The sequence below is a fragment of the Mizuhopecten yessoensis genome, unplaced genomic scaffold (assembly GCF_002113885.1).
Source record: "Mizuhopecten yessoensis strain PY_sf001 unplaced genomic scaffold, ASM211388v2 scaffold1147, whole genome shotgun sequence".
NCBI classification, from domain to species: Eukaryota; Metazoa; Mollusca; class Bivalvia; order Pectinida; family Pectinidae; genus Mizuhopecten; species Mizuhopecten yessoensis.
This window is the reverse complement of record NW_018403901.1, coordinates 493,006-508,288: the sequence shown is the minus strand read 5'-3', so window position 1 is coordinate 508,288 and position 15,283 is coordinate 493,006. Positions and strand designations below refer to the sequence as shown.

Below are 15,283 nucleotides of genomic sequence, written 5' to 3'. Positions count from 1 at the left end.
GGGGGGGGAGCTGTAGATTTACATGTCATTTGTCAGTCCACTGTTATGTCACTTTGTCCAGAGCTCAAATACTCTTGTCACTTACAGCTGCCAATTTTGCATGTGAGTAATTACCTCATGGGAGTGTCACACACTGGAATTGGGTTTTGTGCTCAACATTTTGCAGAGTTATTGCCCTTTGTATATATATTGTAGCAAATGTTTGTCTGGAGGTGCATTCTAATGTGAAACAGTAAATAAATTGGTTGTCCTCATGATATCACTTGCCAAGTTTTTATCTGATCAATAAATCAGTAAGAATGAATTTCAACACTATATGGCTATTAGGTCTAAAAAAAAGAAGATCTTTAGTTTGAATTACGAAATATAACTTCACTATTGAGACAATTATCTATTAGACATTTTTCCTAGTTTTGTTAATATCATGTTTTCTGGACAAAATTATCGTACATATATATTTTCAGATGATTGTCCCTTATCAAGTCAATCAGTCTGATTCTATAGCTCTGTATGAGTTGCTAATGTTTTATCTTTGACAGGAGCCACAGATTACCTTCAGTATAGCTTCAAGATATGGCGGCAAAGCTCTCCCTCAAATCACCTCACTAGTCATCACACAGGTCAGTATAGACAGGTAATAAGGAGACAAAGCTCTCCCTTAAATCACGTCACTAGTCATCACACAGGTCAGTATAGACAGGTAATAAGGAAACAAAGCTGTCCCTCAAATCACGTCACTAGTCATCACTCAGGTCAATATAGAGAGGTGATGAGGTGACGAATCTCTCCCTCAAATCACCTCACTAGTCATCACACAGGTTAGTATAGAGAGGTGATGAGGAAACAAAGCTCTCCCTTAAATCACGTCACTAGTCATCACCCAGGTCAGTATATAGAGAGGTGATGAGGAGACAAATCTCTCCCTCAAATCACGTCACTAGTCATCACACAGGTCAGTATAGAGAGGTGAAGAGGTGACAAATCTCTCCCTCAAATCACCTCACTAGTCATCACTCAGGTCAGTATAGAGAGGTGATGAGGAGACAAAGCTCTCCCCCAAATCACGTCACTAGTCATCACACAAGTCAGTATAGAGAGGTGATGAGGAGACAAAACTCCCCCTCAAATCACCTTAAAAAGGTGATGAGGAGACAAAACTCTCCCTCAAATCATGACACTAGTCATCACACAGGTCAGTATAGAGAGGTGATGAGGTGACAAATCTCTCCCTCAAATCATGTCACTAGTCATCCCTCAGGTCAGTATAAAGAGGAGATGAGGAGACAAAACTCTCCCTCAAATCATGTCACTCGTCATCACACAGGTCAGTATAGAGAGGTGATGAGGTGACAAATCTCTCCCTCAAATCATGTCACTAGTCATCCCTCAGGTCAGTATAAAGAGGTGATGAGGAGACAAAACTCTCCCTCAAATCATGTCACTAGTCATCACACAGGTCAGTATAGAGAGGTGATGAGGAAACAAAGCTGTGCCTCAAATCACATCACTAGTCATCACACAGGTCAGTATAGACAGGTAATAAGGAAACAAAACCCTCCCTCAAATCACATCACTAGTCATCACTCAGGTCAGTATAGAGAGGTGATGAGGAGACAAAACTCTCCCTCAAATCATGTCACTAGTCATCCCTCAGGTCAGTATAAAGAGGTGATGAGGAGACAAAACTCTCCCTCAAATCATGTAACTAGTCATCACACAGGTCAGTATAGAGAGGGGAGGAGGAGACAAATCTCTCCCTCAAATCACATCACTAGTCATCACACAGGTCAGTATAGACAGGTGATGAGGAGACAAAACTCTCCCTCAAATCATGTAACTAGTCATCACACAGGTCAGTATAGAGAGGTGATGAGGAAACAAAGCTGTCCCTCAAATCACATCACTAGTCATCACACAGGTCAGTATAGACAGGTGATGAGGAGACAAAACTCTCCCTCAAATCATGTAACTAGTCATCACACAGGTCAGTATAGAGAGGTGATGAGGTGACAAAACTCTCCCTCAAATCACATCACTAGTCATCACACAGGTCAGTATAGAGAGGTGATGAGGCGACAAAACTCTCCCTCAAATCATGTCACTAGTCATCACTCAGGTCAGTATAGAGAGGTGATGAGGTGACGAATCTCTCCCTCAAATCACCTCACTAGTCCTCACACAGGTCAGTATAGACAGGTAATAAGGAAACAAAGCTGTCCCTCAAATCACGTCACTAGTCATCAATCAGGTCAGTAAAGAGAGGTGATGAGGTGACAAATCTCTCCCTCAAATCATGTCACTAGTCATCACACAAGTCAGTATAGAGAGGTGATGAGCAGACAAAACTCTCCCTCAAATCATGTCACTAGTCATCCCTCAGGTCAGTATAGACAGGTGATGAGGAGACAAATCTCTCCCTCAAATCACCTCACTAGTCATCACTCAGGTCAGTATAGACAGGTGAAGAGGTGACAAATCTCTCCCTCAAATCACCTCACTAGTCATCACACAGGTCAGTATAGAGAGGTGATGAGGAGACAAATCTCTCCCTCAAATCACCTCACTAGTCATCATTCAGGTCAGTATAGACAGGTGAAGAGGTGACAAATCTCTCCCTCAAATCACATCACTAGTCATCACACAGGTCAGTATAGAGAGGTGATGAGGAGACAAAGCTCTCCCCCAAATCACGTCACTAGTCATCACACAAGTCAGTATAGAGAGGTGATGAGGAGACAAAACTCTCCCTCAAATCACGTCACTAGTCATCACACAGGTCAGTATAGAGAGGTGATGAGCTGACAAAGCTCTCCCTCAAATCACGTCACTAGTCATCACACAGGTCAGTATAGAGAGGTGATGAGGTGACAAATCTCTCCCTCAAATCACATCACTAGTCATCACACAGGTCAGTATAGACTGGTAATAAGGAGACAAATCTCTCCTTTAAATCACCTCACTAGTCATCACTCAGGTCAGTATAGACAGGTAATAAGGAAACAAAACCCTCCCTTAAATCACGTCACCAGTCATCACCCAGGTCAGTATAGAGAGGTGATGAGGAGACAAAGATGTCCCTTAAATAACCTCACTAGTCATCACTCAGGTCAGTATAGACAGGTAATAAGGTGACAAATCTTTCCCTCAAGTCACGTCACTAGTCATCACACAGGTCAGTATAGAGAGGTGATGAGGTGACAAATCTCTCCCTCAAATCACATCACTAGTCATCACACAGGTCAGTATAGACAGGTAATGAGGAGACAAAGCTATCCCGCAAATCACGTCACTAGTCATCACTCAGGTCAGTATAGACAGGTAATAAGGAAACAAAGCTGTCCCTCAAATCACATCACTAGTCATCACACAGGTCAGTATAGAGAGGTGATGAGGTGACAAAACTCTCCCTCAAATCACATCACTAGTCATCACTCAGGTCAGTATAGACAGGTAATAAGGAAACAAAGCTGTCCCTCAAATCACATCACTAGTCATCACACAGGTCAGTATAGACAGGTAATGAGGAGACAAAGCTCTCCCGCAAATCACGTCACTAGTCATCACTCAGGTCAGTATAGACAGGTGATGAGAAGACAAAGCTCTCCCTCAAATCACGTCACTGTAATCATCGCCCAGGTCAGTATAGACTCCAGATATGGTGACAAAGCTCTCCCACAAATCATTGCTAATGTCAGAACAGACAGTTTTTGAGGAGAGGTTTGTGAGTTAAAAGTACTTGTGCCATTACTTTTATTGTTTTTAATCAATAAAATGAATATGCCTGTTGGAATGTATTAAGATCCAGCGAAGTATGAGGAGGCAGTACCCAAATGGGATGGGTACCCAAAGGGTGAAGTTATTACAATGATTTAGCATTAGGATACATAGTTAAGCATCATTTTATGTGTCTATAGATGATTAATTTTTAGGTTCAAATAGCATCAGAAGGTGTATTTCAAACTCAAAATCTAGTTTTTTGTTTAATAAAAATGGTGTGTACAAGGACGATGTATTTTGTTTTGGACTTAAGGAATAAATTCAGACTGTAGAAATAGTTGTGTTCATACAAATTCCAAAGGTCTTCATTTGAATGCTAAAATAATGATAGAGAAATGTTCATTTGAAGAGCAAAATATTGCCAAGATAAAGTCATGATCCGTTTTGGGTACTGACATTTGCAAAACCTGGAAGCGCTAAATAGTGACATCAGAGTGTTCTATAAATGTCTAGCGTGAGCCCTGGATGTTTTTTTGTTGGCAAGAACACCAATCCATATTCTTCTTTGATACAACAATTAATAAAGTTCCTCCACTGAATTTTCAATGAATGAAGAAAAGGAAGGTTTGGTGATCCCTTTAGGATTCTGTCACCATATACATACCAGGGGTATGTACATCACACTCCAACAAAGTTTATTTCATTTGCTTCCAACAGATTTATAAATTATATTGTCTTATGAAAAGTGAATACACCAATAAAGTGGTTGTTTAAGAATGATTCCAATCTTTTTAATGTTGCAGTTACACTTAGTGCTTGAGTACATTTGCAAAGAATTAAGTAAGATTTTTTTGTGATTTAATATATTGACTTCATAATTACTTGTTTTGTTGTATTATGCAGATAAAGAGATCATTAAGAAAGAAACACATATTGCCAAATTACAAGATGAGATTTCGACCCTTCTTTGACCGCCCAGAGGAATTTAAACCTGTGAAGGAATTGCGAATCCATGGTAACAGAATAGGTGAAGGTCAGCTACAGGTGACGATCGTAGAGTGTAGCCGTCTGTCCATCACTGAGGTACCGGCCAACTGTCAGCTGTACTGTACACTGTCTTTAGGTATGATAATCATAAATACTTAATCGTGTTGTAAAAGAAAATGTTTTTTTTTTGCAGTTTTGGCTCATGTCTTTTCACAGGCTTTCAATTCTTAAAAAAATTATGTGGGAAAGAATAGTAGGATTTAAGGTACAAACAAAGATTTTCTGGTGTTCTGGAATTCTTTAACTGTCAAAGAAGTTTATTTGACTTAACATTATTTTTGACACAATGCACTGTACTCAGTACATCAGGATGTACAATGACACACTGCACTGTACTGAGTAGATTGGGGTGTACAATGACACACTGCACTGTACTCAGTAGATTGGGGTGTACAATGACACAATGCACTGTACACAGTACATTGGGGCGTACAATGACACAATGCACTGTACACAGTACATTGGGGCGTACAATGACACAATGCACTGTACACAGTAGATTGGGGTGTACAATGACACTGCACTCTACTCAGAAGATTGTGGGGTACAATGACACAATGCACTGTACACAGTAGATTGGGGCGTACAAAGACACAATACACTGTACTCAGTAGATTGGGGGGTACAATGACACAATGCACTGTACACAGTAGATTGGGGTGTACAATGACACACTGCCCTGTACTCAGTAGATTGGGGTGTACAATGACACAATGCACTGTACTCAGTAGATTGGGGTGTACAATGACACAATGCACCGTACACAGTAGATTGGGGCGTACAGTGACACAATGCACTGTACACAGTAGATTGGGGCATACAATGACACAATACACTGTACTCAGTAGATTGGGGTGGACAATGAAAAATACACTGTACACAGTAGATTGGGGTCTACAATGACACAATACTCTGTACTCAGTAGATTGGGGTGTACAATGACACAATGCACCGTACACAGTAGATTGGGGCGTACAGTGACACAATGCACTGTACACAGTAGATTGGGGCGTACAAAGACACAATACACTGTACTCAGTAGATTGGGGCGTACAATGACACAATGCACTGTACACTGTAGATTGGGGCGTACAATGACACAATACACTGGACTCAGTAGGTTGGGGTGTACAATGACACAATGCACTGTACTCAGTAGATTGGGGTGTACAATGAAAAATCCACTGTACACAGTAGATTGGGGTGTACAATGACACAATACACTGTACTCAGTAGATTGGGGTGTACAATGAAAAATACACTGTACACAGTAGATTGGGGTGTACAATGACACAATACTCTGTACTCAGTAGATTGGGGTGTACAATGACACACTGCACTGTACTCAGTAGATTGGGGTGTACAATGACACAATACACTGTACTCAGTATATTGGGGCGTACAATGACACAATGCACTGTACACAGTACATTGGGGCGTACAATCACACAATACACTGTACTCAGTATATTGGGGCGTACAATGACACAATGCACTGTACTCAGTAGATTGGGGTGTACAATGACACAATGCACTGTACACAGTACATTGGGGCGTACAATGACACAATGCACTGTACACAGTAGATTGGGGTGTACAATGACACAATACACTGTACACAGTAGATTGGGGTGTACAATGACACAATACACTGTACACAGTAGATTGGGGTGTACAATGACACACTGCACTGTACACAGTAGATTGGGGTGTACAATGACACAATGCACTGTACACAGTAGATTGGGGCGTACAATGACACAATACACTGTACACAGTAGATTGGGGTGTACAATGACACACTGCACTGTACACAGTAGATTGGGGTGTACAATGACACAATGCACTGTACACAGTAGATTGGGGCGTACAATGACACAATACACTGTACACAGTAGATTGGGGTGTACAATGACACACTGCACTGTACACAGTAGATTGGGGTGTACAATGACACAATGCACTGTACACAGTAGATTGGGGCGTACAATGACACAATGCACTGTACACAGTAGATTGGGGTGTACAATGACACAATGCACTGTACACAGTAGATTGGGGCGTACAATGACACAATGCACTGTACACAGTAGATTGGGGTGTACAATGACACAATGCACTGTACACAGTAGATTGGGGCGTACAATGACACAATGCACTGTACACAGTAGATTGGGGTGTACAATGACACAATGCACTGTACACAGTAGATTGGGGCGTACAATGACACAATGCACTGTACACAGTAGATTGGGGTGTACAATGACACAATGCACTGTACACAGTAGATTGGGGCGTACAATGACACAATGCACTGTACACAGTAGATTGGGGTGTACAATGACACAATGCACTGTACACAGTAGATTGGGGCGTACAATGACACAATGCACTGTACACAGTAGATTGGGGTGTACAATGACACAATGCACTGTACACAGTAGATTGGGGCGTACAATGACACAATGCACTGTACACAGTAGATTGGGGTGTACAATGACACAATGCACTGTACACAGTAGATTGGGGCGTACAATGACACAATGCACTGTACACAGTAGATTGGGGTGTACAATGACACAATGCACTGTACACAGTAGATTGGGGCGTACAATGACACAATGCACTGTACACAGTAGATTGGGGTGTACAATGACACAATGCACTGTACACAGTAGATTGGGGCGTACAATGACACAATGCACTGTACACAGTAGATTGGGGTGTACAATGACACACTGCACTGTACACAGTAGATTTGGGTCTACAAAGACATACTGCACTGTACTCAGTAGATTAGGGTGTACAATGACACACTGCACTGTACACAGTAGATTGGGGTGTACAATAACACAATACACTGTACACAGTAGATTGGGGTGTACAATAACACAATACACTGTACACAGTAGATTGGGGTGTAGAATGAACAATACACTGTACTATACACAGTAGATTGGGGTGTACAATGACACCCTGCACGGTACTCAGTAGATTGGGGTGTACAATGACACAATACACTGTACTCAGTAGATTAGGGTGTACAATGACACACTGCACGGTACACAGTAGATTGGGGTGTACAATGACACACTGTACTGTACACAGTAGATTGGGGCGTACAATGACACAATGCACTGTACACAGTAGATTGGGATGTACAAAGACACACTGCACTGTACACAGTAGATTGGGGTGTACAATGACACACTGCACTGTACACAGTAGATTGGGGTGTACAATGACACACTGCACTGTACACAGTAGATTGGGGTGTACAATGACACACTGCACTGTACACAGTAGATTGGGGTGTACAATGACACACTGCACTGTACACAGTAGATTGGGGTGTACAATGACACACTGCACTGTACACAGTAGATTGGGGTGTACAATGACACACTGCACTGTACACAGTAGATTGGGGTGTACAATGACACACTGCACTGTACACAGTAGATTGGGGTGTACAATGACACACTGCACTGTACACAGTAGATTGGGGTGTACAATGACACACTGCACTGTACACAGTAGATTGGGGTGTACAATGACACACTGCACTGTACACAGTAGATTGGGGTGTACAATGACACACTGCACTGTACACAGTAGATTGGGGTGTACAATGACACACTGCACTGTACACAGTAGATTGGGGTGTACAATGACACACTGCACTGTACACAGTAGATTGGGGTGTACAATGACACACTGCACTGTACACAGTAGATTGGGGTGTACAATGACACACTGCACTGTACACAGTAGATTGGGGTGTACAATGACACACTGCACTGTACACAGTAGATTGGGGTGTACAATGACACACTGCACTGTACACAGTAGATTGGGGTGTACAATGACACACTGCACTGTACACAGTAGATTGGGGTGTACAATGACACACTGCACTGTACACAGTAGATTGGGGTGTACAATGACACACTGCACTGTACACAGTAGATTGGGGTGTACAATGACACACTGCACTGTACACAGTAGATTGGGGTGTACAATGACACACTGCACTGTACACAGTAGATTGGGGTGTACAATGACACACTGCACTGTACACAGTAGATTGGGGTGTACAATGACACACTGCACTGTACACAGTAGATTGGGGTGTACAATGACACACTGCACTGTACACAGTAGATTGGGGTGTACAATGACACACTGCACTGTACACAGTAGATTGGGGTGTACAATGACACACTGCACTGTACACAGTAGATTGGGGTGTACAATGACACACTGCACTGTACACAGTAGATTGGGGTGTACAATGACACACTGCACTGTACACAGTAGATTGGGGTGTACAATGACACACTGCACTGTACACAGTAGATTGGGGTGTACAATGACACACTGCACTGTACACAGTAGATTGGGGTGTACAATGACACACTGCACTGTACACAGTAGATTGGGGTGTACAATGACACACTGCACTGTACACAGTAGATTGGGGTGTACAATGACACACTGCACTGTACACAGTAGATTGGGGTGTACAATGACACACTGCACTGTACACAGTAGATTGGGGTGTACAATGACACACTGCACTGTACACAGTAGATTGGGGTGTACAATGACACACTGCACTGTACACAGTAGATTGGGGTGTACAATGACACACTGCACTGTACACAGTAGATTGGGGTGTACAATGACACACTGCACTGTACACAGTAGATTGGGGTGTACAATGACACACTGCACTGTACACAGTAGATTGGGGTGTACAATGACACACTGCACTGTACACAGTAGATTGGGGTGTACAATGACACACTGCACTGTACACAGTAGATTGGGGTGTACAATGACACACTGCACTGTACACAGTAGATTGGGGTGTACAATGACACACTGCACTGTACACAGTAGATTGGGGTGTACAATGACACACTGCACTGTACACAGTAGATTGGGGTGTACAATGACACACTGCACTGTACACAGTAGATTGGGGTGTACAATGACACACTGCACTGTACACAGTAGATTGGGGTGTACAATGACACACTGCACTGTACACAGTAGATTGGGGTGTACAATGACACACTGCACTGTACACAGTAGATTGGGGTGTACAATGACACACTGCACTGTACACAGTAGATTGGGGTGTACAATGACACACTGCACTGTACACAGTAGATTGGGGTGTACAATGACACACTGCACTGTACACAGTAGATTGGGGTGTACAATGACACACTGCACTGTACACAGTAGATTGGGGTGTACAATGACACACTGCACTGTACACAGTAGATTGGGGTGTACAATGACACACTGCACTGTACACAGTAGATTGGGGTGTACAATGACACACTGCACTGTACACAGTAGATTGGGGTGTACAATGACACACTGCACTGTACACAGTAGATTGGGGTGTACAATGACACACTGCACTGTACACAGTAGATTGGGGTGTACAATGACACACTGCACTGTACACAGTAGATTGGGGTGTACAATGACACACTGCACTGTACACAGTAGATTGGGGTGTACAATGACACACTGCACTGTACACAGTAGATTGGGGTGTACAATGACACACTGCACTGTACACAGTAGATTGGGGTGTACAATGACACACTGCACTGTACACAGTAGATTGGGGTGTACAATGACACACTGCACTGTACACAGTAGATTGGGGTGTACAATGACACACTGCACTGTACACAGTAGATTGGGGTGTACAATGACACACTGCACTGTACACAGTAGATTGGGGTGTACAATGACACACTGCACTGTACACAGTAGATTGGGGTGTACAATGACACACTGCACTGTACACAGTAGATTGGGGTGTACAATGACACACTGCACTGTACACAGTAGATTGGGGTGTACAATGACACACTGCACTGTACACAGTAGATTGGGGTGTACAATGACACACTGCACTGTACACAGTAGATTGGGGTGTACAATGACACACTGCACTGTACACAGTAGATTGGGGTGTACAATGACACACTGCACTGTACACAGTAGATTGGGGTGTACAATGACACACTGCACTGTACACAGTAGATTGGGGTGTACAATGACACACTGCACTGTACTCAGTAGATTGGGGTGTACAATGACACACTGCACTGTACACAGTAGATTGGGGTGTACAAAGACACACTGCACTGTACTCAGTAGATTGGGGTGTACAATGACACACTGCACTGTACACAGTAGATTGGGGTGTACAAAGACACACTGCACTGTACTCAGTAGATTGGGGTGTACAATGACACACTGCACTGTACACATTAGATTGGGGTGTACAATGACACACTGCACTGTACACAGTAGATTGGGGCATACAATGACACACTGCACTGTACACAGTAGATTGGGGTGTACAATGACACATTGCACTGTACACAGTAGATTGGGCATACAATGACACACTGCACTGTACACAGTAGATTGGGGCGTACAATGACACAATGCACTGTACACAGTAGATTGGGGTGACAAAAACACACTGCACTGTACACAGTAGATTGGGGTGTACAATGACACACTGCACGGTACACAGTAGATTGGGGTGTACAATGAACAATTCACTGTACTCAGTAGATTGGGGTGTACAATGACCCATTGCACTGTACACAGTAGATTGGGCAAACAATGACACACTGCACTGTACACAGTATATTGAGGTGTACAATGACACACTGCACTATTCTCAGTAGATTGGGGCATACAATAACACACAATGACACACTGCACTGTACACAGTATATTGAGGTGTACAATGACACACTGCACTATTCTCAGTAGATTGGGGCGTACAATGACACACTGCACTGTACTCAGTAGGTTGAGGTGTACAATGACACACTGCACTGTACACAGTAGATTGAGGTGTACAATGACACACTGCACCATTCTCAGTAGATTGGGGCATACAATAACACACTGCACTGTACTCAGTAGATTGGGGCGTACAATGACACAATGCACTGTACACAGTAGATTGGGGTGTACAATGACACAATACACTGTACACAGTAGATTGGGGCGTACAATGACACAATGCACTATGCTCTGTAGATTGGGGCGTACAATGACACACTGCACTGTACACAGTAGATTGGGGCATACAAAGACACACTGCACTGTACACAGTAGATTGGGGTGTACAATGACACAATGCACTGTACTCAGTACATAAGGATGTACAATGACACACTGCACTGTACTCAGTACATAACGATGTACAATGACCTATCTCTTCCTGTTATTTCAGACAACATGCAGTGGTCGGAGTTAGTGGAGCTACAGAAGAAAGTATGGGATGTTTTGGACATTGAGATTGCCACAGTGCCTACAACCTCCATAGGACTGAATATGAAGGAGGTAAGGATTTCAAAGCCCATTAGAATCTCTGGAAGTAAGTTGAGAGCTAATGTGGTCAGGATCAGTTCTGGTGTACAAAGTATAATACAAGATTAGTGCAAATATAAATATCAGGCCCCATGGGCCAATGGTCACTTCAATTGACTTCCTTTGAATAACCAATATGCCTACTGGGTAAAACAATGATATTTCCTGGGGTCAAATATGTTTAAACATTTGAACAACTTCTTCTGAATAACCAAGAGGCTGATGGTCATGATATTTGGTCTGTAGCATATGCTAAGATGAAAGGTTATCTAGTTTGTTCAAGTGAATGACCTTGGCTTACTTTCAAAGTCAAATGTGTTAAAAGTTTTCAAAAAGCTCTTCTGCATAACCAAGAGATCTAGGATCAGCGCTATGACGGAATATTTCCCAAGGTGACATCATTATTCCATTTCTCATTGTTTTCTCCACCATTGGTATTCAGCCAAGGTTTCTAGGGAAAAATTCAGCATTAATGCCATTTTCAGTTATTTACAGAAATTTACATATTTCATAATGAAAACAATGGAAGGTATGATATAAAAGTGTGGTACATGTATAGGATATATTTGGCATTCCACACCATTATTGTAAGGTTATTTTGGATGTTTGGGTGATACACTACTGTAATCCTGACAGGACTTCCTGCTGGAGAAGTATGAGGATGTGGTGGTAGTGGATAGTGTTGTACCTAAATCACCGGCTGCCATGGCAGATGTTAGAAAGGTGAGTATATAGGTATCTGCTGAGTACTTTGGCAGAAAGGTAAAGCAGGAACATGGCTGTCGTCTATTTCAATATTCTGGCAAATAGCTTTGACACCATTTCTTAATGAGAAATAAGAGATAGTTAATATTCTATTAGAGTTTCACTGTTGTTAAACCTTGCTTTGATCAAATCACAAAGTGTTGTTTATTATAAAACATGTTAATAAAATTGTGATAAACATGGTACAATTGTATTATAGAAGATACTTTGCTGAATTTCCTTTGCCTATACCAGTAACTGTATTTAAAAGTACACATGGTACATCATATTTAAAACTTATAGAACCCTTTGTAGATTCGATTAGGTCAAAGACACAGGGAGTTTGTCCATGTTTATATTATGTTTTAATATTGATTCTAACACGATTCGTTTGCAACGCGTGTTTTGATTGGATACGGACCATGTTCTAATCTGCGATAGAATCATGATCAATCGTGTTAAGCTCCTCCCATCTCACTTAAGCCACAACCCGTTCCTAACCAAAACAATATGGCGTCAAGCTTGCCTCTTAGCGAAATTCCTGCTGATAAGGCTAGCAGGCAACAGAACAGAAACGACCGATGAAATGTATTTGTTGAATGAATTAAAAAGTAAAAAGTACACATTCCTTGTTCTTACCTCCATTTATTACTGAAACGTTTGTTCCATCCGTGTGAAGGCATCTATTTAGATCCGAAATCAAATGAAACATTTCACATGTGTCGTATGCATTTACACAAAACTCTTCACAAATCTATACAAATAATCACTGATTTTGTTGATAAGCACAGATTTGTATGCGTACTGACATGGAAATTTAAGAACTCAATATTAATCCAAATGTGTCGTATAAACTTTGGTAATAGGACGTTCACGAACAATCCAAATATTCCGCTTCGTCAACATACAGATCGAGCTCTCGCCAGTATAACCACTCGAAACAACGTACTATCCCCTAAATAAAAAAGGTATGATGGAGCATGTACAAAGAAGTAGATCTAATTTATTAATAAAAATGTTTGTTAGAATAAATTCAACTTTTATATTTAATTAAATAATTTGTGTAAGATTGATTATAAAGGATCATTAGAAACAACTGTATTGTCCCTTTGTAAGGTAGATAAGTAGTTGGTTGTTTGATGTTTGTTCCTGTCTGGTTGTAGGGAGACATCCTTGTCAGTGTGGGAACTTCACGGGTTACCTCATCTAAACAGGCCAAAAAACTATTTAAGAATGCTGGAGACAGGTATGTGTTTACTGGTTTATTTTTATCAACTCTTCTTCAATAGGATTTCATGTTCTGAGGACTTCTTCAAGGAAGAAACAGAATTTCATTGTCAAGTTTTCTTTAGTTGCTTTGCTTATTGGTAATATCACTGATTATCAATATTCTTTAGTTTCTGAAGAATAATTCATTCCAGACTAGGCAACAATCTTAATTTGCTAAGCAAATAACTGTAAATTTCTTAATTTCCATGTACATGTGTATGTCTGCCATTGCTTTTCCAGAGACATGCTCACAATGATTTCAGTTTGTGAAAGGAACAACAAACGCTATACCTTCCTTAACTAATTGTCTATAAATATATTATATTGAATTATCTCTCTTTGTGAATACATTTTAAATTTAATTGATAAACAGACTGCCATTGATAAACAGACTGCCATTGATAAACAGACTGCCATCGATAAACAGGCTGCCATTGCATTACCAGAGAAATACATTTCAGAGAGTTGCCTGAGGATAATTTTACCTGATTAAAAAATCTTCCCCTCGTAAAGCTATTCTTGTTTTCTGAAAATGTATGACATGTATTTTTGTTCTCTATGGACGTCTGACTCCTGCTCCTATGTTCTGTTGTAGGTTTACTGTCCGTATAGAGAGACCCAAGTCCAAAGGTCAGCAGTACCAGGATGTACCACAAACTGAGGAGACATTCCTGTCGTTGGTAACAATCTTTATCGTCTACACACAATAATGGCTTCATTCTTAAAAGACAGGGGAACAGTCAGATATTAAGTATGAATCTCAGATATTATAATTAATTTGTTGTGTTTCATGACAGTTAGTTTTGCTATTGATCAGAGCCTGTAGTAATGAGTTGGTATTGCAATCTTGTTTGTCAACAAACTTTCACAGATTGGCTACCTCTTTGTCAATTATTGTTTGTCAACAAACTTTCACAGATTGGCTACCTCTTTGTCAATTATTGTTTGTCAACAAACTTTCACAGATTGGCTACCTCTTTGTCAATTATTGTTTGTCAACAAACTTTCACAGATTGGCTACCTCTTTGTCAATTATTGTTTGTCAACAAACTTTCACAGATTGGCTACCTCTTTGTCA

General features: G+C 41.3%; 1 protein-coding gene across 1 annotated transcript in view; it reads left to right on the top strand.

Annotated features, from left to right (window-relative positions):
- The window catches only part of LOC110457603 (PDZ domain-containing protein 8-like), a 52,283-nt gene that overhangs the window by 16,365 nt on the left and 20,635 nt on the right, over positions 1-15,283 (top strand). The window contains exons 7-12 of the mRNA XM_021508948.1: positions 540-620; positions 4,621-4,840; positions 12,056-12,165; positions 12,829-12,915; positions 14,100-14,182; positions 14,801-14,885. Coding sequence (XP_021364623.1) covers positions 540-620; positions 4,621-4,840; positions 12,056-12,165; positions 12,829-12,915; positions 14,100-14,182; positions 14,801-14,885 — 666 coding nt within the window. The remainder of the gene's footprint in view (positions 1-539; positions 621-4,620; positions 4,841-12,055; positions 12,166-12,828; positions 12,916-14,099; positions 14,183-14,800; positions 14,886-15,283) is intronic.